The sequence below is a fragment of the Charadrius vociferus genome, unplaced genomic scaffold, assembly GCF_000708025.1.
Source record: "Charadrius vociferus isolate BGI_N301 unplaced genomic scaffold, ASM70802v2 scaffold472, whole genome shotgun sequence".
In the NCBI taxonomy this organism is placed as follows: domain Eukaryota; kingdom Metazoa; phylum Chordata; class Aves; order Charadriiformes; family Charadriidae; genus Charadrius; species Charadrius vociferus.
In genome coordinates, this window is record NW_009647735.1 from 8,182,187 (window position 1) to 8,210,105 (window position 27,919).

At 48.5% G+C, this 27,919-nt stretch overlaps 2 protein-coding genes across 2 annotated transcripts in view; both read left to right on the top strand.

Annotated features, from left to right (window-relative positions):
- The window catches only part of RAP2C (RAP2C, member of RAS oncogene family), a 22,430-nt gene extending 13,067 nt beyond the window's left edge, over nucleotides 1–9,363 (top strand). The window contains exons 2-3 of the mRNA XM_009881797.1: nucleotides 1,766–2,085; nucleotides 6,859–9,363. Of these exons, the coding sequence (XP_009880099.1) occupies nucleotides 1,766–2,044 (279 nt within the window). The 3' untranslated portion in view covers nucleotides 2,045–2,085; nucleotides 6,859–9,363. The remainder of the gene's footprint in view (nucleotides 1–1,765; nucleotides 2,086–6,858) is intronic.
- An 11,206-nt stretch (nucleotides 9,364–20,569) lies between these two features.
- FRMD7 (FERM domain containing 7) overlaps nucleotides 20,570–27,919 on the top strand; it is a 13,438-nt gene continuing 6,088 nt past the window's right edge. Inside the window, exons 1-5 of the mRNA XM_009881798.1 lie at nucleotides 20,570–20,626; nucleotides 25,129–25,233; nucleotides 25,590–25,632; nucleotides 26,896–26,974; nucleotides 27,696–27,803. Coding sequence (XP_009880100.1) covers nucleotides 20,570–20,626; nucleotides 25,129–25,233; nucleotides 25,590–25,632; nucleotides 26,896–26,974; nucleotides 27,696–27,803 — 392 coding nt within the window. The remainder of the gene's footprint in view (nucleotides 20,627–25,128; nucleotides 25,234–25,589; nucleotides 25,633–26,895; nucleotides 26,975–27,695; nucleotides 27,804–27,919) is intronic.

Genomic DNA, 27,919 nt, shown 5'->3' on the forward strand with positions numbered 1-27,919 from the left:
GCGGGGGCGGGGAGGCGGCTGGCCCCCCGCGTCCCCTCCTCAGCCATGGGGAAGGCGCTGGGCCGAGGAGGAAGTTTTAGGGTTAGCCAGGCCTGCGTGTAAACCCTTTAGCTCCCAAGGGGCAAAAAAAAAAAAGTGAAAATGCCCGGCTTGAAAGTGCGTTTACCCGCCCTGCTTCCTGATGGAAAACTGCTTGCTCTGCAGGTACTTATCAGGGTGCCACCATTGTTAAATCCCACGCAGTGGTGGAGAACAATGACCCGCTCCCACTTCCCCAACAGAAATCTTTTGGCAGTCCCCTTTTATGAAGAAATCACTCGATATGAAAATTGGGACTTCCCTTCCCCCCCCCCCCCCCCCCCCCCCCTCCCCTCCCATTTCTTCAGTTGGTCTTGAAGAGACTCTTATTGTTCTGCAGTTGTGACTTGTTAAGTAAGCTGCTATTTTCCACCCCCTCCCCCAAAATATACTCCTGTCCAGCATAAACTCAATGCTTTCACAGCGTAGGTGGTGTACTGGAGAGGAGAAGCAAGCCATATGTGATAATTTGTGGATCTGGATTTCATTTCTACTGTTAAAACTCTCTCTCAAAAAAAAAAAAAAAAGAAAATATCTCAGCCAGTAACTGGTCTAAGCTGCCTCTAGAAATGAGGCATTATTTGTGGGGAATAAGTGGATTTAGCAGCACTGCATGCAGCACAGGGATTTGCAACTACTGCGTTGGCTTCAGTTGCTGAGTTGGGTGTATTCCAGCTGCTTGGCAAAACCTTGCACACCCCCACTGAAGCAGTGTGTTTGCTTCTGCTGAAGGCTAAACTTTATCTTAGCAGAGGCCTCGAAATAGCTGTACAAGCTGAAGACATGTTTTCATTTGAAAACAACAGCAATGACATTGGGATGCTTCTCCCCTCATTTTTGCTTGTTTTGGGGACCAGCAAGTCCCCATTATTCGAGGAACGGCATACAGTTAGTAATTCACCCTGTTAATATTTAATTATTCTTGTCTGTCTGTGGCATGTTTACTCCGAAGCCCGTAGGTGTAAAACACTCTCTGCAGTTCATTTACACAGTGGTAACTTCAAACGCTTAATTGTTTTGTCTCAGAACTATGCAAGAATTTGTAGAACTTAGTAGTACTGATAGTAACTTAAAACACTCAGGGGGCAGAGGAGGCTGACTCAGACTTTCAAGTGTAAACTCCCAATGTTAGCTCAGACTTGAACGAATGCATCTCTAGGTAATAAAATCTCTTTACAGCATCTAATTTGGTTACTTACCTGTGATTAAATGTGTTCACAATGAATTATTCTAAGCGTTTGAGAAGTGAGAAGACTTTATTTAAATTACTAGTTTTCTCAAGCTGTAAACTAAATACAAGCTTCCTAAATGATTGTGTAATGGCATGCTACTGCTAATGTTACAGGTCGTTAGACTTGAGACAATTTTTTCAGAAAACTGAAATCAACTTTCAAAGCAGCTATACTGTATCTTCCCTTAGCTGAACTGAAAGTCTCTAACCTTACGAGTACAGTAGTCGCTTTCTGTTTGTATATACGCGTACATTTTATGAAATGTGAGTAATTTTTATTAAAGATAGGTAGTGAGCTTCCTCTGAGTTCTAGATCTGCATTAATTTAAGAAGGCTCTTAATGTATTTTGAATGCTCGCTTGCAGGTGAGGGTTGTTAAAATGTGCTTCTGCAGTGGTTATATAGCAATTTTATGTGCCTACTTACACGTACTAACCGGTTGGATTGTTTGATCAGGACATCAAGCCGATGAGGGACCAGATTGTCCGGGTGAAGAGATACGAGAAAGTTCCTCTGATCCTAGTGGGGAATAAAGTGGATCTGGAGTCGGAAAGGGAGGTCTTATCTGCGGAAGGCAGAGCCCTGGCTCAGGAGTGGGGCTGTCCTTTCATGGAGACATCAGCCAAGAGCAAAACAATGGTGGATGAACTGTTTGCTGAGATCGTCAGGCAAATGAACTATGCCTCCCTGCCTGAAAAACAAGATCAGTGTTGTACAACTTGCATCGTCCAGTGAGAGAAATTAAGAAAAACCTCAATCATGGCCATACAGAGCAGGTTAGTGGAACAGTCATAACTAATTGAGGTGCATAAACGTGCTGTTTATGTAAAGTAAGCAGATGAAGTGTGACAGCGAGTCTGAAATTACGCAGTCTAACCTGGAGATAGCCTTCCTCCAAAGGAGGTGGAGGCTTGTGCATTCGCTTGCACACGATTACTTGAGTCAAATGGACTTCTTGCATTACTTCAGTAGGGTTAGTCAGGGAACATTGCGTTTACTTGCAGTAATTTTACAATGGGACAAATTATATGATCTCATCTGCACCTATTTTGACTCTCAGTGCTGTATTTGATATTACGTTATCCTTAATAATGTTTTGCGATGTTGCAGTGGGTTTCATTAATGGTTGTAGTTGGTGTCTGAATTATTTTCAAGTAATGGGAATTACCTTGGAGTTCAATGGGGTTATTGTGAGCAAGTTTCCCAATAGTTTTGCTGAGAAGACTTCAAGCTTGTTTAAAAAAAAAACAAACCACAAAACACATACAAAAATTCTATGGTACAGAAATTGAATGTAGTTGGTGTACGCTTCTGCCTTATCAGTGGAATAAGTCTGAAAGAGAACCACCCTGAGTTGTGAGGAGTTGCTCGAAGCCCACATGTACGTGTGCAAAGTGCTTGTCATCTAAAATCGCCAGAGCAGAGAACACGCTATAAAATGGCTTGCCAATGCACAGCCCTTTCCCAGTGACTCATAAGAGGTGTGGCAAGAGCGCAGTGTTCGGAGGGGCAGCTTCCCTTGTCTTGGGTAGTGCTTTGATTTTTATTTTTTTCCGCAAGGGTAGCTATTCTTGGCCCTTCACACGCGCATGGTAGTCTTTTTCAGTACCTTTTCCACCTGATTGTGTAAATGGATCTGCTCCTTTTGTGCGTGCAGCAGCGCTGTCATTCCTGTGCAAGATGGTTCTGGGCTCTCCCTGCTCTACCTTTTCCTCGTAGCCCTTGCAGGTCTAGTTTCACCATCGGCTTGAGTCCATGTTACTCAGAAGGGCTCTTCTACATCATTGGTACGCTCTGCGTGCAGCCAGCTGGTCCATCAGAGCTTCAGTTGTGTGTTGGACCTGTCTTGGCAAACAACTCGATGTGGTTTCTGAGGGCACGCGCAGGGATGAGGGAGGACATGAAAATACAGGGGAAAGAACTGCCCCTCTTGACAGCTGCAGTGATTGAGGCTTAGGCTCTGACTGCCACGTTCGTAACTCTTGCTTGAGTCAAAGGCGTTTTTTGTGTCTGAGTGACAAGAGGGAAAATAGGTTATTACTGGAAGCTTTGTACTATGTATCCTCTTTAATCTTGAGTGCAGGGTTAGAGAGTGAAGTCTCAAAGCTTGTCTTTGAGATTCCTATCAAGTGCTTTGTGAATGTAAAATTTAAGATAGTTGTGACCCTAGCGCTGTCATACTAAAGATAATACACAATGTTTTTATCTCTAGTTCTGTGAAATAAGGAAAGCCTGCTGTCATCATGTAAGCGGTGTAAGTTCAGGATTTGCTTGCTGAAAGGTGAGCAAACTGCAGAGAAAAACACAACTAAAGTCTTGCCTTGTACACTAATCCCTAACACCTGCAGAGCCTTAATAGGGTTATAGGAAGGAGGAAATCAAAGGAATTTCTGCTTTTTTAACTAAGTGCTTACAGGGTTAGTATCTTGAGTCGCTTACAGTCGTGCAAAGTTTTAGCTAGTTCTAAGGCAGCTTCACAAATAAGAGTATCTGGACTTAAAGTATCATGCCAAAAGTTACGGCAATGCCCTGGGTTTACTAGTGGTTCGTCTTATGCAGGTTGCTGTCTTCAACTCTGACAAAATCAGGCCCATTACCCATGAAATTTTTACTTGCAGAATCGGTTACTTCTAAGGGAGGCTTCTTTGTAACCTGGCCGGTTCTGGATTTAGCATTAAATGTCAAGTTCTGTCTTAAAAGTGAAATTGAGGTGGGGGACAGGGCCATATGTTATCCCTGTGAATCTAACTTATGCCTAGATTTGATGAGTTTCCTAAGCAAAGCATGCTCTTGCTTCAGAAGAAACGTCTGTATTCTTGTGTCTTTGTGATCTCTTGAGATAGAGGATCCTAAGCTTCTGTTAAACAGATTTCTTCTCCTTCATTTTGCCTAGCTCATAATACCACATCAAGCCTCTAGCAGCAAAATACTTCCTTGCTTCTAGGAGGTGCTGCTTCTGCCCAGTATAATCTCGTCACCCATGCCAAAGAACTAAGTCTTTCCTTCCTAAGCAGCTTCCTATTCAGTCCAGATCTTGCCCTGTCTGGAACTGCTGTTACTTGTCGTGGCTCTTCACAGGCTTCGTGCTCCCTATCTTTCATTTCAGCCTCATGCTTTTGGGATATTTTCTTCTTTCTGGCTCCTGCTCTATCCTTGTTCTTTGATTGAGTAGGTGTAGGATCTCATTAACTTTATGAGAAGCCTTTGCTGCCTGCTAATTTCTGTCTGATGTGCTGTAGTGTAGGAGAGCTGCTGATGGTGTCTTGTGATAGCTGTAATCAGCTCTGTAATTCTTCTGCTTATCTGTCATCCTGGGAACAATTGCTGCTTCTCAAACAGCTGCTTTAGCACTGACCCCTCCTAGGCAAAGTGAAACTGAGGAAATGGAACCAGCTGTCTGTAAAAGGATGTGCAGGAAGTGTGCTTCGACTATAGCTCTTTCCTAGCATAATCCTCATCTCCTCTGAGTTCTGTTGCCTGTCTGTGTCCAGGAGGAGTCTTTGGTCTGGACCAGTTAGTTCAGAATGAAGTACGTAGAAACAGTTTGTGTCTCTACAGTTCTGATGCAGAAACCAGTGGGAGGGGTTGGGGGATGGATTATATGCTGGACCTGTCTTTATCTAAAGCTGGTTTAGGGTCTAACTTTTAGCTACCACTGATACCTCAGCTTATCAGTCAAGTATGAGGTTGTGTAGGTTCTTTCACGACATTTTTGAGTAGCACTTGCTTAAATTACTGTTCCAGTCAGCCGCCTTGGGTGAAATGAGGGATGGAATGTAGCTACATAACCAGGATAACCCATAGTTCCTTTTAAAAATGTGTGTTGTTCTTGCATCCTGTTTCCCCCCTTCCCTTTCCTGCTTCTGCAGTGGTCTTCGGTCATCTCATTATTGCATTCAGAGATGTGAGACTTCAGTAGCTGCTCTCTGTTCCTTTCTTTAGTATTCCTCTGGAATTTTCAGAATGACAGTGGTCTGTGTTTTAAATCTTCTTTAAAATCTGGCACCTGTTACCATGCTGGTGTGTTAAAGGTTTTCTATAGAGGTACTTAATCGGATTGGGAACACCTTAATATTGGGGTGAAAGACTGATGATGATTAGTGGGTTTGGTCCCCTCCATGAGTAACTGATACTAGCAAGCGTTGAAGGAAGATTACTCTACAGATAAAAATTTAAAGTATACTGCCTTCTGGTCTGTGGGACTATGCAGCACAGACAAATTTATCCCACTAGGTTGTCTAACATCCCCTTCTCTCCTGCCTGCTCACAGAAGAGACTAGAGAGTGCTATAGGAAATTTCATGGGCAAGTGAAGCCAGATAAGGTACCATATGATGCTAATTGTAGTAACTGTGCACAGGTTAAATGGAAAGATGACAAATCTGAATTGGGAGGTCCCTAACCTGCAAATATGGGGATGCTGAAGGAGCAGGTGGAGGAAAACACATTACTTGCTTTTTCTGTTGTTACTATCCCCAGTAATTTTTTGCTGGACACAGCACTGGATGCTGGATATAGGTTAAGTTTTGGGATGGATCTAACTCTGGTAGGATGAGGAGCTGCGCTGTAAATGGTTTGTCTCTCCTCTGCTCTACGCAAAAATAAAACATCCATTAAGCGGGTCTAATCCCTCCCCCCTAAAAGCTGGATGTTTGTTTGCTATTTTGACAGCACAGGGACCTTCCCCATCTGAACCTCATGAACCAGCAATGGGGGGCGGGAGGGTACACGTGCTCACCAGGCTGGCTGAGAATTCCTGTTAGTTGGAAAACATACAAACAAGCAAGCGAAACCTGGCTGTTTGCTCCTGACAGTGCGGGAGTACTGCCCCTGAGTCTTGGGGTGACCCGCTGTGAGGCAAGAAGGGGAACCCTGGCTCTGTCGGAGCACTCTGTCATGACTAATGGTTAATTGAGAGCAAATCAACAGCTGAAAGGAACCGGTACAGTAGGCAATGTAAGGTCCTGACTCCTTTGAAGAAATGACTTCAAGAATAGAGAAGACTCATCAAAATCCCTGAAAAGCCAAGGATCAAGCTTTTAAGAAGCGCACGCACGTGCGTATGGAGGACAGTTTTTTTACAGACCTTGAGCTTCGACTGAGGCTTTTAGGATATCTCTGCAGATAAATCTTGTGAAGTTCAAGCAAGTTACCAGAAATAGGATGATGTCTTGGTCACATTGGTAACACTACTTGTTACAGCACTCCTTGTGCTTGGTTGAGGACAGTGGCATACAGGTCTGTCCCCCCTCACCACCAGTGCAAAGCCTGGTGCACGTACAGGTAAACTTAACTTTCCTCACTGTTTCAGATCTTTAGAAGCAATTTAGTAGCCCGCAGAGGTAGCTGTTACAAAGTTCATAGCAGTAAGTTGTCGCCTGCTTGCCTCTTGTATTACCGGAGTTAGAGAACTTTGAGAATGCCGCTGTGTAAAGCAGTGCTTAGGAGCTCGGTACGCAAAACTAGCTGTTCCGCGCTGTGGGAGAAGCTGAGTTCGCCTTGAATGTGTATTGAATATGGCTTTCATGAGTTATTTTGTTTAAATTGCAGATAAAACTCAGAGGAAACTTGCACAGATGCTGCTTTGGAGAACTTTCAGCCCAGGTTGCAGAGCTGAGCCTTGGTAAACCTGTCTCTATTACAGCACATTGCCATACATCTAAGTGCGTAAGGTTGGTGGCCTCCAGGATCCACACACCTTAATCAGAATGCTTAGCATGTTTACCATAAGTTTAAAAGTCTGTTCTTTATCTATCAGTCCTTTTATAGCTTTCTAAGTTCATATAATGGCTAATATGCAAGAGTTCATTTTTAATATTTTAATTGATTTCTTTAATCAATTTCTGAACTTGTATTTATTAAATACTTAAACTCAGTATTACCTACTCAATGCCTTTTAAAAGAAGAGAGTTTTAATGGAGAATAAATTGAGCCTTAAACAAATGGTTACTTCTGTATATTACCTCGCATCAGTGCTTATGTCTATTTGCAAAGTTTTCTCCTACAATGTAGTTGGTCATTCTTTGAGACTTTTTGTTTACGTGTGACAGTGTCATGAAAAGATACTGAAGGCACCTCCGTTGTATGGATGTAGTATCCCTTTTCTTGGCAAATGCAGCTGCGATACTGTGTTTGTGACTGGTCGGATTTGACAACAGGGATTGCTTGGAATGGGATGTAAAGTCTCCGGCTGATGTTTCTTTTCTTGCAATCACGGGTTTCCTTAAACTCATTTAATCAAAAATGACAATTGTAGCATTGAAAAATGGCAGCACACTTTTCCTTCTACTGAGTTTCTAAACTTGCTTGTTTACAAATAGCTTCTTTATGCCTTTGAAAAGGGATAATGTATCCTTCAAAATGGGCTGTATGCCTAGTCAGTCAGCTCAGCTTTGCCTGGCACATTAAGAGACATCTAGTAGACCTCTGCACATGTAAATCTAATGCAAATAAGATCACTTTACATTTTATAGTTCCTAATATTTGTCTTTCTGAATAATATTTTAAAGCAATATTTGTTAATGTTTTTCTTGCACTGTCACAAATTGCTTTTTAGTTGGTTTTTTTTTCCCAATAAACAAGTTTGATATTAGAGACAAGTTGGTGTAACAAGGGGAAAAGCACCAGGTTTCAGTGATACTAACTGCAAGTGTGCTTTAAACAGCCATTGCCTTCCTTATTGTTTACCTGATCAACATTTTCTCTGAATACTTGAAAAATTTAACAATAACACAGGTATAAAGAGCAGAATGAAAATGTACAAAGAACAGATGAATTTTTTTTGTTCAGTTTTATTAACATGTTGCATACATGAGAGCTTTTTCTAGCAGTGGTTTAAATGTGTAATTTTTTTTGCAGAAATGTAATAACTGCAGCTCACCTACTGCACCAAAGTTCTAGGTTTTTAGGAGCCCGGCTTTAGTCATTTGAACATGCTTCTAGAAATGTACATTCTTTCCCTGTAATAGCTAAATAACTTTGAGAAAAGCTCCAGTAAAAGCAGTGATGGATATATGAGGTTAAGCAGTTTAAAACTCACGAATTGTATTGTGGATGATGGCATTTAAAACAATAAAAGATCACCGGTACAGTATCTCAACATTAATGTGTTTTATTGGTAATAATGCAGGCTGACTTTACAGTGTTAGCAGAAATAAAGATTCTGAGTCTACATTCAGTGTTAAATTTGAATGCTGAAAAGAAGAGGACACCAGGTTTTCTGCTTGGATATCGAAACAACTGATTTTTTTCCTGTGGGGTTACTTGAATATTATTTTTTTTTTCCCCCTGTTTGTACAAACTTTATAAACAGGCTGAGGCTAATACTTAGGTTTGCACTTTAATATCAAAATTAAACCAAACCTTGTATTCAAAGTAGATTTTTTTTTTTTTTTTTTAAGTGGTGGTTGTTGATCTTTTCTGTAGGTTGTAAGGAAGTAATAGGGGAAAAAAAAAAAAAGAGTAATTCATAAAGATCTTTAGTTTTCCTTTGTCTAAGGGGGGAAAAAGTTGGTAAATATTAATCAGTGGTTCATTCCTATGGGTAGTTATCAAGGCAGTGTTCATTTTCATTGACCTCAGCGCAAAAAAAAAAAAAAAAAGAAAAAAAAATCTTTTAAAAACTTGAACTAGCTTAGAGTGACAGGACTGGGAAAACGAGAGATGGTTTCTTCAGCACACTTTGGGGGGAAAAAGGGACCAAAAGTTAATTTAGGCTTCCTCAATAGATTGCATGTGAAGTTGCTTATTAGAGTAAGAGGCTGATAATAAATGCAATATGTATTGTCTTTACTATGGCATCTGTTTAGGAGTTGTTCAAATCACTGCAGTAGGGCTCTACAAATAAAAATGTAACCTAACATCATGTATCTAATGTACTGTATCTTTATCAGTGATAGGTGAAATCTGGAATAACAAGTGCAAAAATGGAACAATTACCTATAATGCTTTGTAAAAAAATTTTTCCAGTAGAATTCATTCTTGTCATTTTGTAAGACAACCCTACAGTCCACCTGTTTGTAACTTTTTTAATAAAATAGATACCTGTATTACCAACCTGGGGTGACTAGTCTGTGTTCAGTTTCTTCTAAAGTGGGCTGACAAGCTCCTGCTTTTTTGTTTGGTTTTTTTCTCTCTTTTGAGGTACTGGTTACTCTAAACATAGTAACCACATCTGAAGTGTCATGAATGACTCCTGGCTGGGGGGGATGGGATGTGCAACTTTGCCCAGACTGGCTGTCAAACTGGTGGTGTGAGGTGCTCCGAGTAGAGAGGAGGGGAGCGAGGGCTGTGCGTCACCTTCCCGCGCGGGGCAGGGACTCCTCTGGGAGCTGCGGAGCCCCTTCAGAGCAGCCACGGTGCCTCTCCTCACAGGCTGCTCTGACAGAGCTTTGGTCAAAGCAGGTTTGTCTTGTCCAAGTCTTTAAAGTTCTTATTTTTCATGTAGGCTTTTGTGTGTGTGAATACGGCAGTGGCCGTGGGTCCTGGCGTCATCTTACAGTGCTGCTGGAGCTGCTCTCCGCCATGGCAGTCTGGAGCCGTCATCTTTCCGCCACACTAGCCAAGTAAGCGCTCCTGGAGCTCTGCCGCAGGATGGGCAGAAGATTTTTCTAGAAAACCTTCCAGCTGAGAGTGCCCAAAGCTATTTGATAACAATTATCTTAAATGCTCGGTAAAAGCCTTGAGTTTGCCAAATCAATGATTGTCGTCTGGGCCCTGGAACAAAAAGTGCATCTTCCTCAGGACTTAGATACTGACCTTTAATATTGCATTTGTAACTCAAGCCATGTATTAATGTAAAATGTGATTTCAAGTTTAGGAAGAACTTGCTACGGTAGTACCTTCAGTCCTCAGTGATGTGTGAAGAGGCAAAACCACGCATCACACACGGCACGCTCCGCTAGCCCAAACAGCGCTAACCTTATCCTGTAGGTAAGTTTCTGTGCTGTTTTGTCTTCCTGTTCACGCTTCTCGCACTTCCTCCGCTGAGATGGAGGAGGAGTTTCCATCTCGAGAGGAAAATGGCAGAGAAGAAGGGCAGACTGCCCCCTCTAAATGATTTTGGAGGAAATGTATGCTTCCCTTACGCGTGCCGAGAGGCTGGGGGGAAGCATGCCCAGCTCTGACTGGTGTCAGTGAGCGGTAGCTGACACAGCCACAGACTGGTCTGCTTTGAGATGTAACAACTGGGTTGATTGCTGTCGGAGTCTTTCTCATGCGGTTTAAAAGAGGTTGTAATTGAGCAATAATATTCCCGATTCCTTATGGCACTCAGCATAACGAAGCAAACTGCTTCCTGGTCCCACCCGGAGCCTGGGAATCGAATGCACATACCCCCAGTAAAGTCCCTGTGACTTTACACCACTGGTCTGTTCCCAAGTGACGGTACGATGTAGTCTGTGTTGGGGGTTTTAAGGAAGCACATCCGATTTATGTTTAAGGCCATTATCTTTCAAAAGTCTTGGTGCTGAGCGCGAACTCGGCTGCCGCTGTACAAATGGTGGAGTACTGTCCTTCGTAAAATAGGTGTGACAGCGTTGTGTTGCTTTCCACCCAGGCTAGCTGGTTTGGGGGGTGCTCTCTAGATAGGCTTTCACAGGCAGCTTTTTTTTCTTCGGTTTAACAGTTCCCGCTATAAAAGCGCGCAGGCCCTGCAGAAAGCTCCCCGGTGTCCCGCTTCCCCTGCGCGCTCAGAGGACAGGTATGTCCCCCCCAGCGTGTTTGGAGAGCAGGAGCCAACCGCAGCTGAGGCTGGAGGACTTTTCCCCACCCGGCTCCCCCACGTAGCACGGGTGACACGTAAACGAATGGTTAAGGAGGGCAGAGTCGGGGCTGGCTGGCTGCGCTGGGGTACGAACCCCGCAGTGGGGACAGCCCTAGGAGGAAGTACAAGAGATATCCTGCGTGGGTGGAGGGTGAACCGCCGGCCACACCTCGTGTGGAGCAGTACGCTGTTATCTGCCCTAATGGGCTTGGCTGTAATTACAGTTTGAAGCGCGGTGGAAGTGTCTAGTCTTAATTAAAATGAGATATAGGTTCTAAAATACATTTTGCGTTGACCTGTTGGAGTTACCTCTGCTGAAAAGTCAGCAGTCCCGGTAGCTGGGGTTTGCTGGTAGGCGCCTGGGTTTGGTGAGTCACCGCTCTCTCGGCAGCTGGGGGAAGGGAGGGCAGAGCCACCCCAGCTGCGAGCGAGCGCTCTCAGGAGATGAGGTGGCCCTGTGCTCTGTGAAAGTGAAATAATGTGGCTTTGGGTTTTTTTTGGTGTTGGTTTTTTTTTTTTTAAGTAGCCACTTTTAACTCTGCCTGGTCAGTACAGCTGTGGGGAGCACCGAAGATGGACTCTCAGCTGTAAATCAGCAGCAGCAACCTTCAATTCGAAGGTTGGTTTCTAACTGTAGTAGTTCGTTGGCTCTGCTGAGGGCAGCATTGAGCTTACGGTGGCTCCGTTGGCAGTGACGATATGGTTCGATTACAAGATTGAAGGGATGAACTTTGTTGTTCTCCATGGAAACGGTGTATTCGGTATGGAATCAATAAATGAACAAAAAAACCCCTTACTTGCTTCTTTGGTGCTCTATGTCAAAGTTGAGGTTCTCTTCAAGTCCCTCCAAAAAGTCTGGAACAATAATTGCAGTAACTGCAACAATTGAAGGGGAAGAGTCTCTCATATTGCAGGGACCTGAAAAGTATTTGCCGTTGGGCTGTTTATGTTTGGTTTGTGATGTGTCCCCACTCCATGGTGTTCTGTTGGCTCCATGTGAGCCTGCTGTGACAGCCCCCTAACAGCGACTGACTTCCTCCCAATCGTATCTCCAGTAATTAGGCTTGCATGGGATTTGAGACTCCGAGACGCTGCTGGTTACTGGGAGACCTCAATTGTTCCTGCTTCGGAAGAAAAATGGCAGTTCCTTCCTGGGGGCATAATGTGGAGGGCTGGGTTGAAGGTGGGGAGGTGCTTGGACTTACCTGGAGTCAGATGCACCGGTGCTGTAGAATAATTCTGAAATTGGACTTCTTGCATGTAAACAGGTAAGTGGGCTAGAATCTAAAAAAACAGAGTTCAAAGTTTCTCAGGTTTGTGAAAAGCATTAGTATCTTTCATGTATTTGTGATACTATAATGTAACTGGTTCAGACTTTGACTTCTTATGCCTCTGCTAAAAGGTATAATTGATAAATGACGGCAACTCAGTAAACCAAACAGACAAGTTAATTTTTTTTTCTTTTTTCCTGCCTCTAGGCTGACTAGTTCATCCAGTTTTACATCCCTGGAAGATCTACCTTGACGTTAGATTTAAATTATCTGGTCAGTGCAGAAAAGAGAAAATATATTTTCTGTTTGTGACATTCCTTAAGGGCTACTTGTCCTTTTGGGAACCGGCAGACAGGATGATTAATGATCAGCTTGGGATTCATCCTACGGCCGTAAGAGACCTTAGACCCTTTTTCTTAAAAGCAAATTAATAATGATCATGTAATCAGCAACAGCACGGCCACTGTGGGAAAGCAAGAAGGAATAAAATGAATTTTCAGTAAAGCTGGTGTGTGTTGGAAAAGAGAGAGAGGCTCTGGCAGGGGATGGCTGAAGCGCTGGAGCAAGCTGCTGTTGCTCGGCGGTGGTGGGGAATTTTTGAAGACGACATTGGGTAACCCCTGCTGGAGGAGGGAGTGTGTGTGGCCCATACAGCTTCTGCCTCCCTGCGTTGGGTTGTCGTGTGTGATCTCCTGAAGTCCCTTGCAGCCTCGTGTCTCCGTGACCGCGGTCATGTTACTGATCCTGGCATTGGTTTCCACTCTATGTTCCAGGAATTAGCACAGACTTGCCAAATGCCCAATGTCTGATCTCAGTAATGCAGATGTGTTTTTTACTAGGTTAGAAGAAAGATTTTAGCTTCAGGGCTGTCCAGTGTCCAGCTGTGTTCCCTTCCTTTTAACTAAGCTGTTTCTCTATTAGCTGTCAGAACAGTATCTCGGGCCATCCAAACTGTTTTGTCCTGGGACTCAAATTAATAATTTAGGAAGATTTTATGAATGTACCCCTGAAACCTTGGGTCAGTCATGATCATAGAATCACAGAATGGTTTAGGTTGGAAGGGACCTTGAAGATCACCCAGTGCCACCCCCTGCCCTGGGCAGGACCACCTCCCACCAGCCCAGGTTGCTCCAAGCCCCGTCCAACCTGGCCTTGAACCCCTCCAGGGATGGGGCAGCCACAGCTTCTCGGGGCAACCTGCCCCAGGGGCTCACCGCCCTCAAATGCAACAATTTCTTCTTCATATCTCATCTAAATCTCCCCTCTTTCAGTGTAAAACCGATCCCCCTCATCCTGTGGCTCCCCTCCCTGATCCAGAGTCCCTCCCCAGCTCTGCTGAAGCCCCTTAAGGCACTGGAAGGGGCCCCAATAAGGTCTCCCCGGAGCCTTCTCGTCTCCAGGCTGAACAACCCCAACTCCAACTGATGATGTAGGAATGTTTCCTGTTCTGTGAAATATGTCTGTCTCGTAGCTACCGCCGTCTGCCAGAAGGCCCTGGAAGAGGAACCGTGAGATGGGGGTTGTCTTTGATCACTACAAAAGCACCAAGCTCCCAGCTTCAGATGGATGCTGCTCTGTTGTCATCCACTGCCTGCTCTGAAGAATGGCTTTGATGCAACTTTAGCTCTGCTTTGAGCTCTATACCTGGAATTTGGCAGGCCTTGATAAGACTGCAGTGTGATAAGGGGCATGTGAGGAAGAATAAAAGGGAAAGAAAGGGGTGAGGGAAGAGGGAGGGAAACATGTTAACAAAACTCAGGGTCAAGATCCATATGGTGAGATGAGTCTGATCCATTGGCCTGGAGGCACCTGGAGAACACGTGCATTTCTTTGCCTAGATGTAATCAAGGCTTACTCAGTCAGAGGTAGTTGTCCTGAGCCAAGGGGGAAACCACATCTGTCATGAAAATAAGCAATATAGTTCCTTAGAACTCCATCCTTTCCACTAGGATCCAGTCTCTTCACCCAGACACCACTTGGCAGTTTCCTCAGACGAAGCTTTTGGCCATAGGATCCTTCCTGATGATGCTCAGCAAAGGTTTTCACCATCCCGGCCTTAATTCCCTTCTGAAGAGTGGCTGCTGCTTGTTGTCTCGTAACTCTCTGTTGCTGGAGCTGCGTGAGCAGAAGAGCAGAGGCTGCCCACATGTCATTCAGAGTTCTGTGGTGCGGTACGTGGGGTCTGTGGCCTTTCCCTTGGGGCACAACCTCGGAAAGACCTGCATGGGACTCGTGGAGAGCCGTAGGGAGGGGCTCGGTTGGTTTGACTGCCCGAGAGCGCTCGCAAAGACAGGGAGCCAGGGCACCTGGACACCTCGTCGCAGGACCGCTGGGTTACGGGTAAGCTTACACAGCTTTTATCTTGGCGTCGGGGTGTGCACGTGGACCAGGAACAGTTCATGCTTGAAAAAAAATTAAGGGCAGTATATATATACAAGTCCTGTGCTTTGTACTGCTACACAGATGTAGTGACATCCACCTCCCGAGCTGGAAATGACTGAACGCTGACATGCCTAAGCCTTTGGGGGCATCGGTGCTCCTTTGACTTGATGCATTCTTGAGGCTTTCTCTTTCCGTATAAATTGCTTTCTCATATCTTCGAAGCGATCTGTTTGAATTAAACATCGCTGAGTGCTTTTTATATAGCTGTGCCAACACCAGAGCGCAAGTGGCGTATTAAAAATGAGCTAATGTGTTCTGGATAATAGCAGAGTCAGGCTGTTATTCAGGGTCTTGTATAGCCTGTGCCATCATTTGCGTTTGCTTACAGCAAACTGCCACCTTCGGTGCCTGGTGGTAGTTTTTACATAGCGTATAAAATCTGAAAAAGGAAGAAGAGCCAACAACGTCCATCGAAGCACAACAGGGTGTGGGAGCGCTCCACCGAGTTGCCCATCCCTGCAAATTCGGTTGTCACCTCACTTTGTCGTTGGGCACAACCACCACGAGAGGGAGCGGGGAAGCGAAGAGCTGCTCAGTCACTGGAGGGCCAACGCGGTGCTGCACGGGTTGAGACCAGGAGAGAAATGGAAATAAATGTATATCTCAGGACTTCGGTGGCGTGGTGTGAGTATATCTTATAGGACTTCAAAGGAATTTTTGTGCTTACAGTTAATTTGTCTATTGGGCGTCTGGAATTGTGATCGTGTTTGGAGTCTTTCACACACATTCGAGGTTATTTATGATTTCCTACTCTGTTATTACAGGTGGGCAGAAAGAGCCATTTACCTCAGCTGCTGAAGCTGAACTAAAAATATAATCGCAAGAATAAGATTTGATATGACTCTGCTTCCTTGAGCATCACAAACTCTTGCTGGAAAAAATAAATGAGGGGGATTAGGGTGATTCACTTCTAATTTCTCTTAGTGCTTAAACTCAGTTAAACCTGTTTTTTTTTTTAATTATTATTGCAACCGGGTGCAACCCCCTGCTCTGCAGCAGCCCGGCGAGAGGCTGTCACATGGTGCCATTCGTCTTTAAACCTCTCTTCATTTCCAGTCAAAGGCGAGGGGCGTTCACCTTTGCTCCTCCCGTCAGTGCAGAAGCTCTCTCCTCCATTAATAAGACAAGTTATTAATGCTGATGAGCCCCAGGGTGTCTGTGGAGCTGCTTTCAGTGAGGAGTATTTGCCGCAAGAACAGCTCTCGGTGGGCACGTTGGCGAGATGAGGAGGCACCATCACAGCAGGATGGGGCAAACCGGAGAAAAAAATGCTGCTGCATAATGTCACCTTCTGGTTTCAAAAGAAAGCACTGGTTGGAGAAGCCCCATCCTGCAGCTGGGAGCAAAACCCACCTAAAACACAACATTACCCAACAAAACACAACATTAAAAATGCAATCCTTTCCATTGTCCCAGTAACTGGTTATGAGTAGTGAGTTACACCACAGTGATGTCAGACCGTTTAGCTGATGTTTGGCAAGTGAAATTTTATGAGAATGCAAGTGTATTGTTGTTTATTATATTCAATAAATAGAAGGGGGTTGGGGCAGAAGGAGGGCAGGACTTGGGGAGCCAACTGTAACTGCTGATGTCTGCTCAGGATCTAATATGACTTATGAAATCAATGAAAAACGATGGTGGTTGATGAAGGTTCAATGGCAGGACCGAGAGTGCCTGGACTGTCCCTAACAGACCTGCGTCTGAGTCATCCTGAGCTTTTCCAGCCTGCTCCAGTATTTCTCCTGCCTCACAGCTTAAGGGCTTTCCCAGGTCCTAACTCAGATTGTCCCCACAACTTCTTGGGAGCATAGATGCTCCATCCTCCTGGAATGGTCCCGTGTGCATCAGGAGACCTTTGTTGTTCCCTCTTTCTCCTCTTTCTAGGGCAAACAAACTCAGTTCCTTCAGGCTTCGTTTTTTGAAAATACCTTTTTGGGGGCATATTGTATAAAAGATTTAAAGCAACTAGTACGTGAGCTGGGATCCCGTCTGAGAGCAAAACCGTTCCTTTTGGTGTGGCAGCAGGAACGTTGTGGGTGCCCTGTTCTGGAAAGAAATACCCTCATTTTGCAGTATTGGTGCTGCGCCTTTGATTTATTAACCAGGCGGTGACGTGTGCCTCGTGCTGTTCAGCAGGACTAAAAAAAAACCTGCGCCTGTCCCCAGCGAGGGCAGGCGAGCAACCGTGCTGCTCGCTGGCCCTGCGGTCGGGAGGGTTACGGCTGGGGGAGAAGTGAATGTGGATGTTCTCCTGGCTGAGGCAGAGAAGGTCTAATGTAATGTGTATGAAAGGCCACCACGGACCAAAGTCCTCCTCGGTGAGACCTTGTCCCCAACAGCTGCCAACAGCAAAAGTTTTGAGTGTGAAAAACAGGATGAGTGCTTCTCCTTCTCAGCAGTGGGTTCTTGCCTTTTGGGCTACGGTGGTTAAAATCCCCTGGCAGACTTCTACTCCATGACTTTATCTTCTTTTCCTTTCCTCTAAACCCAATTTGAAGATAAGCATGACAAAACGCGTGGCACAGCAGCGCGCAGAGCCACCGCCGCAGTGATGCGCGGGAGCACAGTGCGTCTCAGAGCCTGTTCCTCTCTCAGGAGTGACCAGGGGAGGGACTGGGGAGGTTTGGGGCATCTCCCTACCCATCCCCAGGGCCCAAAGCCAGCCCTTTTGGAGGACGGGGGCTGAACTCGCTCGCTGCCCGGTGCCGGTGGCACACGGTTGCGGGAGGGTCGGCAGAGTGTAGCCGCAGCAGCTCAGCTGTCCCTCGGACGTCCTGCAGCCCCTGCCTCCGGGGCCAACGGGGCAACAAACCCTAAAGAGCAGGGTGAAAGTTCACCTTGGGAAAGGGGCGAGGGAGGAAAGAGACCTCTTGTTTCTTGTCCTGCTCAGTCCATCCTGGCAAACACCAGGGTGTTTGAGAGGCTGAAGAAGACCCTGCTTCAACACGTCCAGCCTAATACGGGGTCGGATGCACTCAGTGGACTGAAGTCCCCCCTGGGAGAGCGGGTGCAATGCAGGATGGTGGTAGCTGGGTCCAGAGTATTAAAAATCACGGGCTGAGCACACAGCCCCGAAGCAGTCCTCACTGTGACATGCTGTGGCTCAGACCCTGCTGCGCTCCGGTGCTGCTGCTCGGCGTCTCCTCCCCGCCTGCCCGTACGGCTGAGCTCGTCCTTCATCTTTTCCGTGCTTTCCTGCACCATTTTCATGTTATTCCCTGCCCTTGTGGATACGGAGGACATACGTACCGGGCTGGAAGTGGGCACTGACTCGGGCCAGGAGCCTGGTGCTCCTCACACATCCCGCTCCGGCCAGCCCCAAAGTCACTTCCAGAAGAAGGAAGGAGACGGGTGGGGGTAAAATGGGTCTCTTATCTGCTGAGGTGGTGGATCTCCTCTCCTCACATCCCAAGTGGGCTTTGCTGGTCCCACATCTCTTCTGGCTCCCTGAGCCGAAAAAAGCACTTATTTGCCTTGTTTGCCTCTGCTGGCTCCACACCATCCGCAGGATTGCCCCTATAGGATGGCTAGAGGCCCGGCTAAACCCAACACAGTCCCCTTCCTTCATGTCGTAGTAGTGAAAAAAACCCTTTTCTTCCACCCACAACGCAGCTGACCAGTGCTCCACTTCCAATAGGAGCCATGGAGCCCAGGGTCGGTGCCCCCGGCATGTCAGGAGACCCTGTAGCAGGGAGCCTCGGCTTCTTCTGGGGTTTGGGGGCTCCTCCATCGCATCCCCGTGCGTCCTTCCGGGCGGTTGGTAGGTGACACCGCCTGTCTCCCGGGACACAAAGATCTCAAACCCTGGCCCGAGGGCAGCGCTGGAAGTTTGGTCCTGGGATGCGGTGCCTGCGGGCTGTGCTGCCAGCCCCCGGGCTGCTGGTGGGAGAGGAGCTCAGCTGCTTTGTGGTGCAGATTCATGTGGAAAAGTGGATTTACTTTAACTTTTATGCTGCCTTTTTTTTTTTTTTTTGTCCTGGTTAGTAGAAGACTAGCAAATTTTTCTGCAGCTAAAGAGCTCTACGTTTTTTCTCGCTGCAGCCCAGATGGGGCTATGTGTATGCCCTGACGGGCTCTGTCCTGCCTGCCCCAGGAATATTTGGGAAGTGTAAGAGGGACCACAGCAAATACCTGGAGAGGGCTAAATTTGATCGTTTCAAAGAATTGCTTGGGCAAATCCCATGGGAAAGGGCTCTAGAGGGTAAGGGGGCTGTAGAGAGCTGGCTGCTATTTAAGCGTCACCTCCTCCAAGCTCAGGATCAGTGCATCCCAAAGAGCAAGAAATCAGGCAAGGGGAGAAGGAGACCTGCATGGCTGAGCAGGGACCTTCTGAAAAGGCTCAGGTGGAAGAAGGGAGTTTACAATAGGTGGAAGAAGGGGCTGACTGCTTGGGAGGAATACAAGAATGCTGTCAGGTTATGCAGGGAGGAAACAAGGAAAGCCAAGGCAGCCTTGGAATTGAACCTGGCGAGGGATGTCAAGGCCAACAGGAAGGGTTTCTTTAAGTATATAGGAGACAAAAGGAAAACTAGGGAAAATGTGGGCCAGTGTAAGAGGGACCACAGCAAATACCTGGAGAGACTTACAGCGGATGTTTCGGTGGAAAGCGGGAAGGCAGCGAGGAGCAAAACCCCCGCAGCCCTTAACGTGGCTTTTCCAGTTTGCGGGGATGCGTTTCCATGGGTCTGGGTCCTACGGGATCACACCTGGTTGTGGCTTTTTCCAGCAGCCGCACCAGTAGCGATGCCCTATGGCAGTGCAGCACCTGCCCTTTCGCGTGACTCAGTGCATTTACGTCTGCAAGGGGGGCTCCTGCCCAAAAACTGCCTTCCTCTGCGCTCAGTGACGGGGGGGCTCTGCCGGACGAGATGGGGGGAAGCTGCAGGACGAGAGTGGCCAGAGAGGTCAGGCAGCTCATCGTTGTCCCTGCAGTAGCTGGGATGGAGAAGCAGCACAAGCACCGGCACCAGGTCCCCTCCGCGCCACGGCGGGGGCAGCACCGGGCAGCCTGGGCTGAGCCTGGGGGGTCCCGAGGGTGGGCAGGGTGAGCTAGTGCGTGGACATGGGCTTTTCAGGGGTGAAGTGGGAACCAGGGTAGCTCAAAGGCTTGTGAGACTTCACTAAGATGCCAAACCAAGGTGCCAGCTGGGAATTAGCTGCGAGTCCTCCTCTGCCTCCCCGGGAAGGGCTTCCATCTGGTTTTGAGTTCAGTTGGAAAGGTTCCCCGGCCTCCAGTGCGGTACACCAGCCCGTCTGCCCGGCCCACACACAGGTAGGACCTTATCTGCCACCCCAGCTGGTCTTTTAGGGCACCCGAACCAGAGCGGAGGAGAGACGACGCTTGCTGCTCGGTGGCTTTGGCAGGAGAACCACTCGGCTCTTCTTCCCCGACCCCGCGGTACAACGCGTGGGCTCGCTGTGCCCTCGCGTCGCTCACCACCAGCTGTAAACGCGCGTATTTATCCCAGCCCGGTTAGTGCCACTCTCAGTGCCGCACGGCCTTTCCCCCTATTAATAAACCCATAATTCACGGGGGGGAAATATCCGTTAAAGCGGTGGTGATATTTAAACCGGGGGAGGTATCACTTTGGTGGTTTTTTTTAACTTGTTTTTAGGCACTCAGTTGCTTTGCTCCAGCCTCCGCTCCACATCTGTGACTGCAGCCTTCTCCATCCAGCTGAGAGGGAAATTATGTGTGCAAGAGGAGTCAGGGCTCCCTTCCCAGCACGCCGCTCACATCGCTAGGACTCCCGCGTCCGCCGCACGCTCAGCCGCACGCTCAAGGATGCTGCACCTGAAAGTCCAGTTTCTGGATGACTCCCAGAAGATCTTTGTAGTTGATGTAAGTGGGCATCGTATTCTTATCGGGTATTTTGTTTTTGGTGCTAATTATTGAAGCCACTGTTGCTCTGAAGGATTGCACGGTCTCTGATAGCTTCTGGATTTCAGCTTTGAAAAACAAACAGACAAACAAACAAAAAAACAAAGCCAAAAAAAAAAGCTCAAATCCAAACCAAGAGGTCATAGCGCTGATTGCTAAGTGTCTTTCAGCACCAACACACTCAGGCTCTCCCCTGTCACTGGCATTATTTATAAAGGAGGAGGAATGGCTTTTACTTATCTGGTATCCTCTTTTGGAAATCAGGTAATATGAAGTGATGTTCTTGACAAGTGCCGAGTCCTTCTCTCGTTTGTCTGGCTGCCAATTCAACAAGGAAGAAAAATCTGGGAACAGAATAAAAATAGCATATTTAACCAAATTACCCCTGGTGAGAAACATCTGCCTGCATCTCTTCCTGGGCTTCAGTTGAAAAAGAAAACTGCGGTTTTGTGAATAGCTGAGGCAAAAAAACAGAGAGTCTCTTACTTTCTGCATGACAGTTATGTCCCACAAGACACTGTCAGTAATAATTCACGTTGAATAAATGCTAGCTCTAAAGGAGGTTTTAAATGTTAAGTATTAATATCTGTGTTAGATTTATATATAGATATGTATATAGATAACTGAAACTAGATATATCTTGTCTACGTGTTAGAAACATCTTTTTACAAGTGTGATTGAGCGTTTACTGTTGGTTAGGATTTGATAACACAGTAGCTAATTGAATTAGCTAATTCAAGTAGATCTGTTCTAGCACTTACCTGCATCTCCTATGGGACCAGAGTGTGTAAGAGAAAACTGTTTTTTTCCAGTTCTGTTACATTCCTTAGCCTGTCCTGTCCCCTGGTTTGACGGCACAGCCTGAGAACCGCTCGGTCTCGGGTGCGCTGCTCTGTTTCTTTGTGAGAGCATTTTGCACAAAAGAGGATTGTAAAGCAATTCCGTCCTTTGGCACAGTATGGAAGTTGTTTGATTTAGTTTTATTTATGTATCCTAGACCTGGAGTCAGCTTAAAAAAGAAACTAGTCATTTTAAAATGCCTTTTTTTTTTTTTAATATTGATTAGATCAGGGCATAATGAGAGACAATTTAAAAGATGCTGCTGGTACAATGTTGCTGCATTTTTTTTTTCCATCTCTGTTTTCTTATTTGCCCGAAACACTTACAGCACTACAGCTCTGCACGACGTTATTGCAGCAAATAGCTTCCATTAGAGGAACTCCTGGTCATTGCCTTTTTTAGCATGGAACAGTATTGGAAACCCCTTTTAGGCATTTCACAGAAATGCACATTTGGTGCATTTGATGCTGTATGGGTACAATAAATGAGTAGCTGAATTAGCGGCTTCTCCATTATAAAAGGACCGCTTTGGGCTAAGTTTTGAGCAGATATTTCAAGTGACTGACTTTGGAAAGCTCTTTTGAGTGTGCAGTACTTCAGTATAATGGGAGGGAAAAGAATAAAAGGGAGAAAACGTGGCGGGCCCGATCCCCCTCGGCTTCGCGTTGAGTGTTCAGTACTTCAGTATAATGGGAGGGAAAAGAATAAAAGGGAGAAAACGCGGCGGGCCCGATCCCCCTCGGATGCGTGTGCATCTCTCCCTGCCTCACGCGGGTGTCGCACTGCCGGCACGTGCAGCGAGTGTTCCTCTCCAGTCTGGCTTTGCACGGCAATGAGTCCCTCTCCCAGTGCTGGGTGCTGGCCTGGGACCATCCATCCGCATCCTCGCCGACGGCCGGGACCCGGCACCCTCTCCATGGCTGTTGAAGCTCCCAGGATTTCCTTCGGCGGGATGCTGGAGGGGGTTCCCGGGATGGCACTGACAAGCCAGGTGTGAGCCCCCACGGCTCAGGGGAAGGTGTGTGGGGATGCCTGGCACATCTCCAAATGTCCCTTGTTGTGCCCTCAAAAACACCCCAGGGCTGAGCCATGGCATGGACCGGGTCTTGCTGGGATGCTGCCGGCCAGCCCTGCGCCTTGCCCTGGGAGGGCACCGGGACCCCCCGTCCCAATGCCCCAGGCGTGGGGACAGGCACAGATCAGCCTTTAACAGGTTCCGTGCACTGAGAGGAGATATTGCAAAGCCGCTTCCCTTCTTCCTTCCACCCCTGGATGCCCAGAGCTGTGACCTGGCACGTGCTCTCACCGATAAAGTCGCCCTTCGCTCGGGAATGGGTTTAGACAAAGCGGCGTTGAGCCCGGGCAGCCTCCGGAGCCCTCCCAGGGCAGCACAGGGAGAGAGAAGCACTTTGCAGCCTGGGCAGCCAAAGCCTGGGCATCCCGCTGGTGGAATTTGCCACAGGGCAAGATGCAGTGGAAAGGAAAAAAAGAAAGAAAAGGCAAAAAAAACCCTCCAAGCCCAGAAAAACTACTAATTGCTGGGACTGAGGGAAGGACAAAGTCTCCCGTGGTCTGACGTCCATCATGATGAGTGAGAGTGGGAATTCACTGGCAGGAGGTGTGCAGGGCTGGCTGCACGCGCGCCGGCCCAGCGAGGGCACCGGGAGCACCGGGGCTGGTGGCTTTTGGTGCACGGCATTGCACACCAGCTGCGGCTGTGCGGAAGACACGGGGGGCATCTCCCAGGGTGACGGGGAAAGAGCACAGCAAATCCCACGAGCTGTCGCTCCCCCCTAAAGCCCAGGCCTGGATGCAGCAGGGAACGCTGCAGAATCGCGACTTTGCCGTTGGACCGCAAGTGCTGCCAGGAGTGTCCTTTGGGGATGGGTGTGAGTGTCGCCATGTGTCACACTCCTTTGCTGTCTGCCTCCGGCTGTGCCTCTCACTCTCTCACCCCGCTTGTCGCTCCTTTTCACTGTCTTCTACACTGGGTTTTTTGCCTGGGGGGTGCTAACCTGGCCCTGCAACGTCACCCAAGGTGCATTTAGGGTCAGACGTGGGGCGGCCAGCCCCACACATCACCCTCCCGCCCTGCACTGCGCTCCTCCCCACCTGAGGAGGAGCACGCAGTGCCCACCTGATGCTGCGGGACCGATGCTGCCCGAGCACGACTGTCCCCCAGCGCTTGGGGCAGGATGGGTTGGGGGGCCTTGGTACCCCCCAAACCCAGGCTGGGACACCTGCGAGAGGGAAGGTTCTGCGTCATCAGGGCTGTGTCTCCACAGCGATCAGGTTTTGCTGGGGATGGGGCCGCTCGCCTCCGGCGCTGCCTGCCCCGGGCAGCGCTGGCATGGGGGAGAGCGGGTCGCTCCCAGCAGACCTGTGGTGGGTAATAACCCGGTAAGAAATGCTTGCCTTCCCCGGCTGCCTGACAAAAGGCCAAGGCCTTTCATGCTCGAAAATTCTAGCTTGGAAAGAAACATTTATAATTGTTTTAATTACCCTTGCGATCTAGTAATTTCGAGGAGAACCGGGAGTGCTGCGGAGCGAACGCTGTTATTACGCTATCACTTTTCAGCAGCCTTTCAGCACGGAGCCAGCAATTTCATCCCAGGAGAAGCCCTGAAAGGTGGTTATTAGTGTGCATCACCGCCGGCAGTCAGGGTCCCTCCCGTCCCTGCCGGGAGCAGCTGCTGGCACGAGGAGCTGCAGCCCGCCTTCTCCATCACCCAAAATGCCATAATTTAGCAGCCGTCTAACCCGGTTTCTCTTGCTTTTGCACTAACCCACGCTCATTTTCGGTCTGATTTTCACCAGTTAAGGGAGTAGCGGGGTCTTTGTCGGGATGGGTCACTGCCAGGTTCATTTCTGGTGCTTTCTGGAGCATTTTCCGAAGTTTCCCAGGTTGCTCCGTGGCCGTGTCACACAGCACGGCGACAACTCAAGCAAAACACCCGCCAAGCATTGCTGTTTACGGGGAATAACTACAGCCCGGTGTAGTTATCAGCGTGTAGTGCCACTTCATTAATATTGCTACAGCGCACGGCTGACCCAGGGCCCGCGGCGCAGGATCTCCGCAGGGTTCTGTTGCTCTTAATTACCATTAACCATAATAGCAGCTCGTCCCCGGCAATCCGGTCGCCGGCTGTCGGGGCACACACGGGCTCGCTGCGCAGGTTTGGGGTGTGCTCCCGTTTGCCCTTAATCCAGCACGTTTGCCACGGCCATCCCCGGTTCAGGCAGATGCTTATCCTGGGGAACACTTGCCAGTTTGCCAAGGATAGAGATGCCTGGATGGTGGCAGTTGCAAAAGCAAGACTTCTTTCCTTTTCCTTTCCTTTTTGCTTTACATTCCTTAATAAAGGAGAGAAGCGATGAGAAGGGATCCGATTTCCGAGAGCAGGGGTGAGGGGCGCACAGGGTGCAGTCATCCTGGCCCGCGTGCTGAAGCCAGCAGCGTTTATCGAGGAAGGTTTTGTTGTAGCACGGTCAGGAAAAATCCCACATCTCCTCTCGGGGTGAAGGCAGGGAGTGAAATCTTCTCCCCCACCTCACTGACATCCCCTCACCGCTGCCGTCGGCGTTGCCTAACCCACTGCTTCCCTGCTGTGTTTGTTTGCCAGCAAAAATCCTGCGGAAAAGGGCTGTTCAACCTCACCTGCAGCCACCTCAACCTTGCGGAGAAGGAGTACTTCGGGCTGGAGTTTCGCAGCCAGGCTGGGAACCACGTGAGTGCGGGCTGGTGGCGCGGGACCCCGGTGCTGCACCGTGCCACGGCCTCCCGGCGACCGCCTGCACGGCTGGGGGCTTGCTACCACCTTCCGGATGGAAAAAAAATTAACGGGAAGTTTTGCCGCGATGCCAAAAACCCCTTGAAAATGGGAGTTATGGAGAGCCACAAGCTGATTGGCAAAACCTCGATGATAGCCACGTGGGGTTCATGAGTAGCCATCCGTGCAGGACGGCTTGCCGCAGTAGCCAAGCTGGCCAACATTATTGTGTTGGGTTCTCGCGTGATGCTGCTGCTTTTATTCCCCGTCTCATGTGCTGTTTATTCACCCCGCTCTTTGTTGCCTTATTTCAGGTCTGGTTGGAACCACTAAAACCCATAACAAAGCAAGTCAAAAGTAAGTATTTCAAGACTGAGATTCTTTTAAGTGACTCGCGCAGATGCATTTGTGCAGCCTTTATTGCTTGGGGATGGGGCAGGGGGGGCTCTGCTTTCCAGAGCTCACTTTATAGCGTGAGGCTGGGTAGGATTGTTTGCAAAGACACCGCAGCCCGTGGAAAACCCTGTAGAAATCCCGCTGCCTTTGCGATCTGGTATCTGCACCATTTGAGGCTTGAGCGGTGAATAGCCTGCCAGCTTGGCGCAGGAGCAGGGGTGGCTGCGTGCGTGGGTGCGTGTGCGGGCATCGCTCCCCGCATGCCCTCCTTTCCCCCACGTGCCGCGGGGATAGCCGTGTCCCTCGCAGGCTCTGCCGCTCCTCTCCAGCCCCCTGTCCTCCCGCCTGCGCCGCTGCAGGGAGATGCTGCGCAGCCTGACCTCAATTCAGGCTCAGCATCCCCTGCTGCGGCCACGACCGGCACTAACACAGTGCCCCTTTCAGCCTGTTTCCATCCCTGCGGTGAACCAAACGGTATTTTCCCCAAATATATGATGATTAGGAGGTGGTCGAGAGCACCACCCCAGTATTTGCCACGGGGAGGCTGCGGTACGGCGTCTGCATGGACTTCTTTGTAAGGGGGAAGCCTGGTAAAAAGCCTCCCCTTTCTGGGTGCATCAGCAGTGGGATTATTTCAGGCAGCAGTTTCTCCTCCCGTGTCCCTTCTGGCCTGCCCTCTCAGGCCCCCGTCCCTCCAGGAGCCCCTCAGCCATCCCATGGTGTCCCAGGATGGTCGGTGCCTACAAAATTGCCTCCCTCCGTCCCCGCTCTTTGCCTTGGGCTCGGCCGCTCGCTCTCACTCATCCCACAAAAAAGACCTTTGCCCAAACGGTGTCCTACGGAGCTGCTGCGCCCCAAGTGCTCAGAGGGCCGGGTTTAACCTACAGCCCCGCTGATGGCCACGCTCCGGATGGGCACCCGTGATACCACCCCACGGAAACCCCCCCTGCTCCTGGCAGGGGTCTTTGCAATTTAGAGAATTGCCGGGGGCATTTTCTCTTTAGTATTATTTAGGTGTCCAACTCCCTGTTCGCTCCCGTTGGTAACACTGGGGGGCCGGTCAGGAGGGGTTTTGGGGACAGGCTCTGATGTTCAGGGCTTCCAGCCCTGATTTGTACGGGCTGAGAGTAATTGGCTCTGTAAGGCGACAGCATGCGTGAAGAGAGTTGTAAATGTTCTCGATAGCCACGTAAAAGAAAACTTATGAGGATGTTATGTTTTAAGATCCTAAGGAGGTTCTTTTCAAATTTATGGTGAAATTTTTCCCAGTGGACCCTGGCCATCTGAGAGAAGAGCTGACCAGGTACAGTACTTGTTCTGTTACTTTCTTACCGCACAGTCCTGTATTTTTGCAATTGTGGAGCATGCCTTTCATTGCTTGCCTTCATCCGCCCGGACCTGGCTGTTAGCAGTGGTTATTCTAAGTATTGACAGAGCTCTGTACTTTAAAAAACGAAAACCGAGAGAGTATCTCTTTTTGGTCCTGTTTTTAAACAAAATCCACTTGAAGGATCAGCCGTCTTAAGAGGCTGCAAGTTGTTTGCTGCCAAACGTGTTAGCAGTTGGGCACCGAGTCTGACTTTGCTCAGTCTAGCTCCTGCCTCAAGCTGTGCTCTGAAAGAAGAGTCTTTATTTTATTTTTAAAAATGACATTGTTAGCTCTTATGTTTTAGAGAAAGCATTGCTAACAGGAACTAAGAATAAAACTAAGACAGTACTTCTGCCCAACATTAGCCATGAGAGATGCAAATGCCCTCCAAAGCGTAAAGGAATGTTAACTCTGGAACCTACTAATGGGCATTTCAATGACAGGGGCATACTGGTCATGATGGTGCCCAGATGCAGCTTTCTGCGGGGGCTGAGTGCTCCTCCTGTGACCCCTCAAACCTGCGTCTCTTGGGTTGTCACCCAGCTGAGAGGAGAGAGAGGTGTGGGGACAGCCAGCCCCCCCCGGCAGCAGAGCCCTCGGGGGCCTGGCTGAGCCTGCCCCCCCCTCTCAGGGCACACTCCTGTCCCCTCCACAGGTACCTCTTCACCCTCCAGATCAAGAAGGACCTGGCACTGGGGCAGCTGCCCTGCAGCGACAAGAGCGCAGCGCTGCTCGTCTCCCACCTGCTGCAGTGTAAGGGCAGGCGAGCGCCCGCGGGGACGGTGCCCCATCCCCGGGGACGGGGGACAATTTTGCCTTGGCCGTGCAAGCGAGGGTTTCCCCCATACCGTTCCCCCCCCCCGCATAACCCCCGCTCTC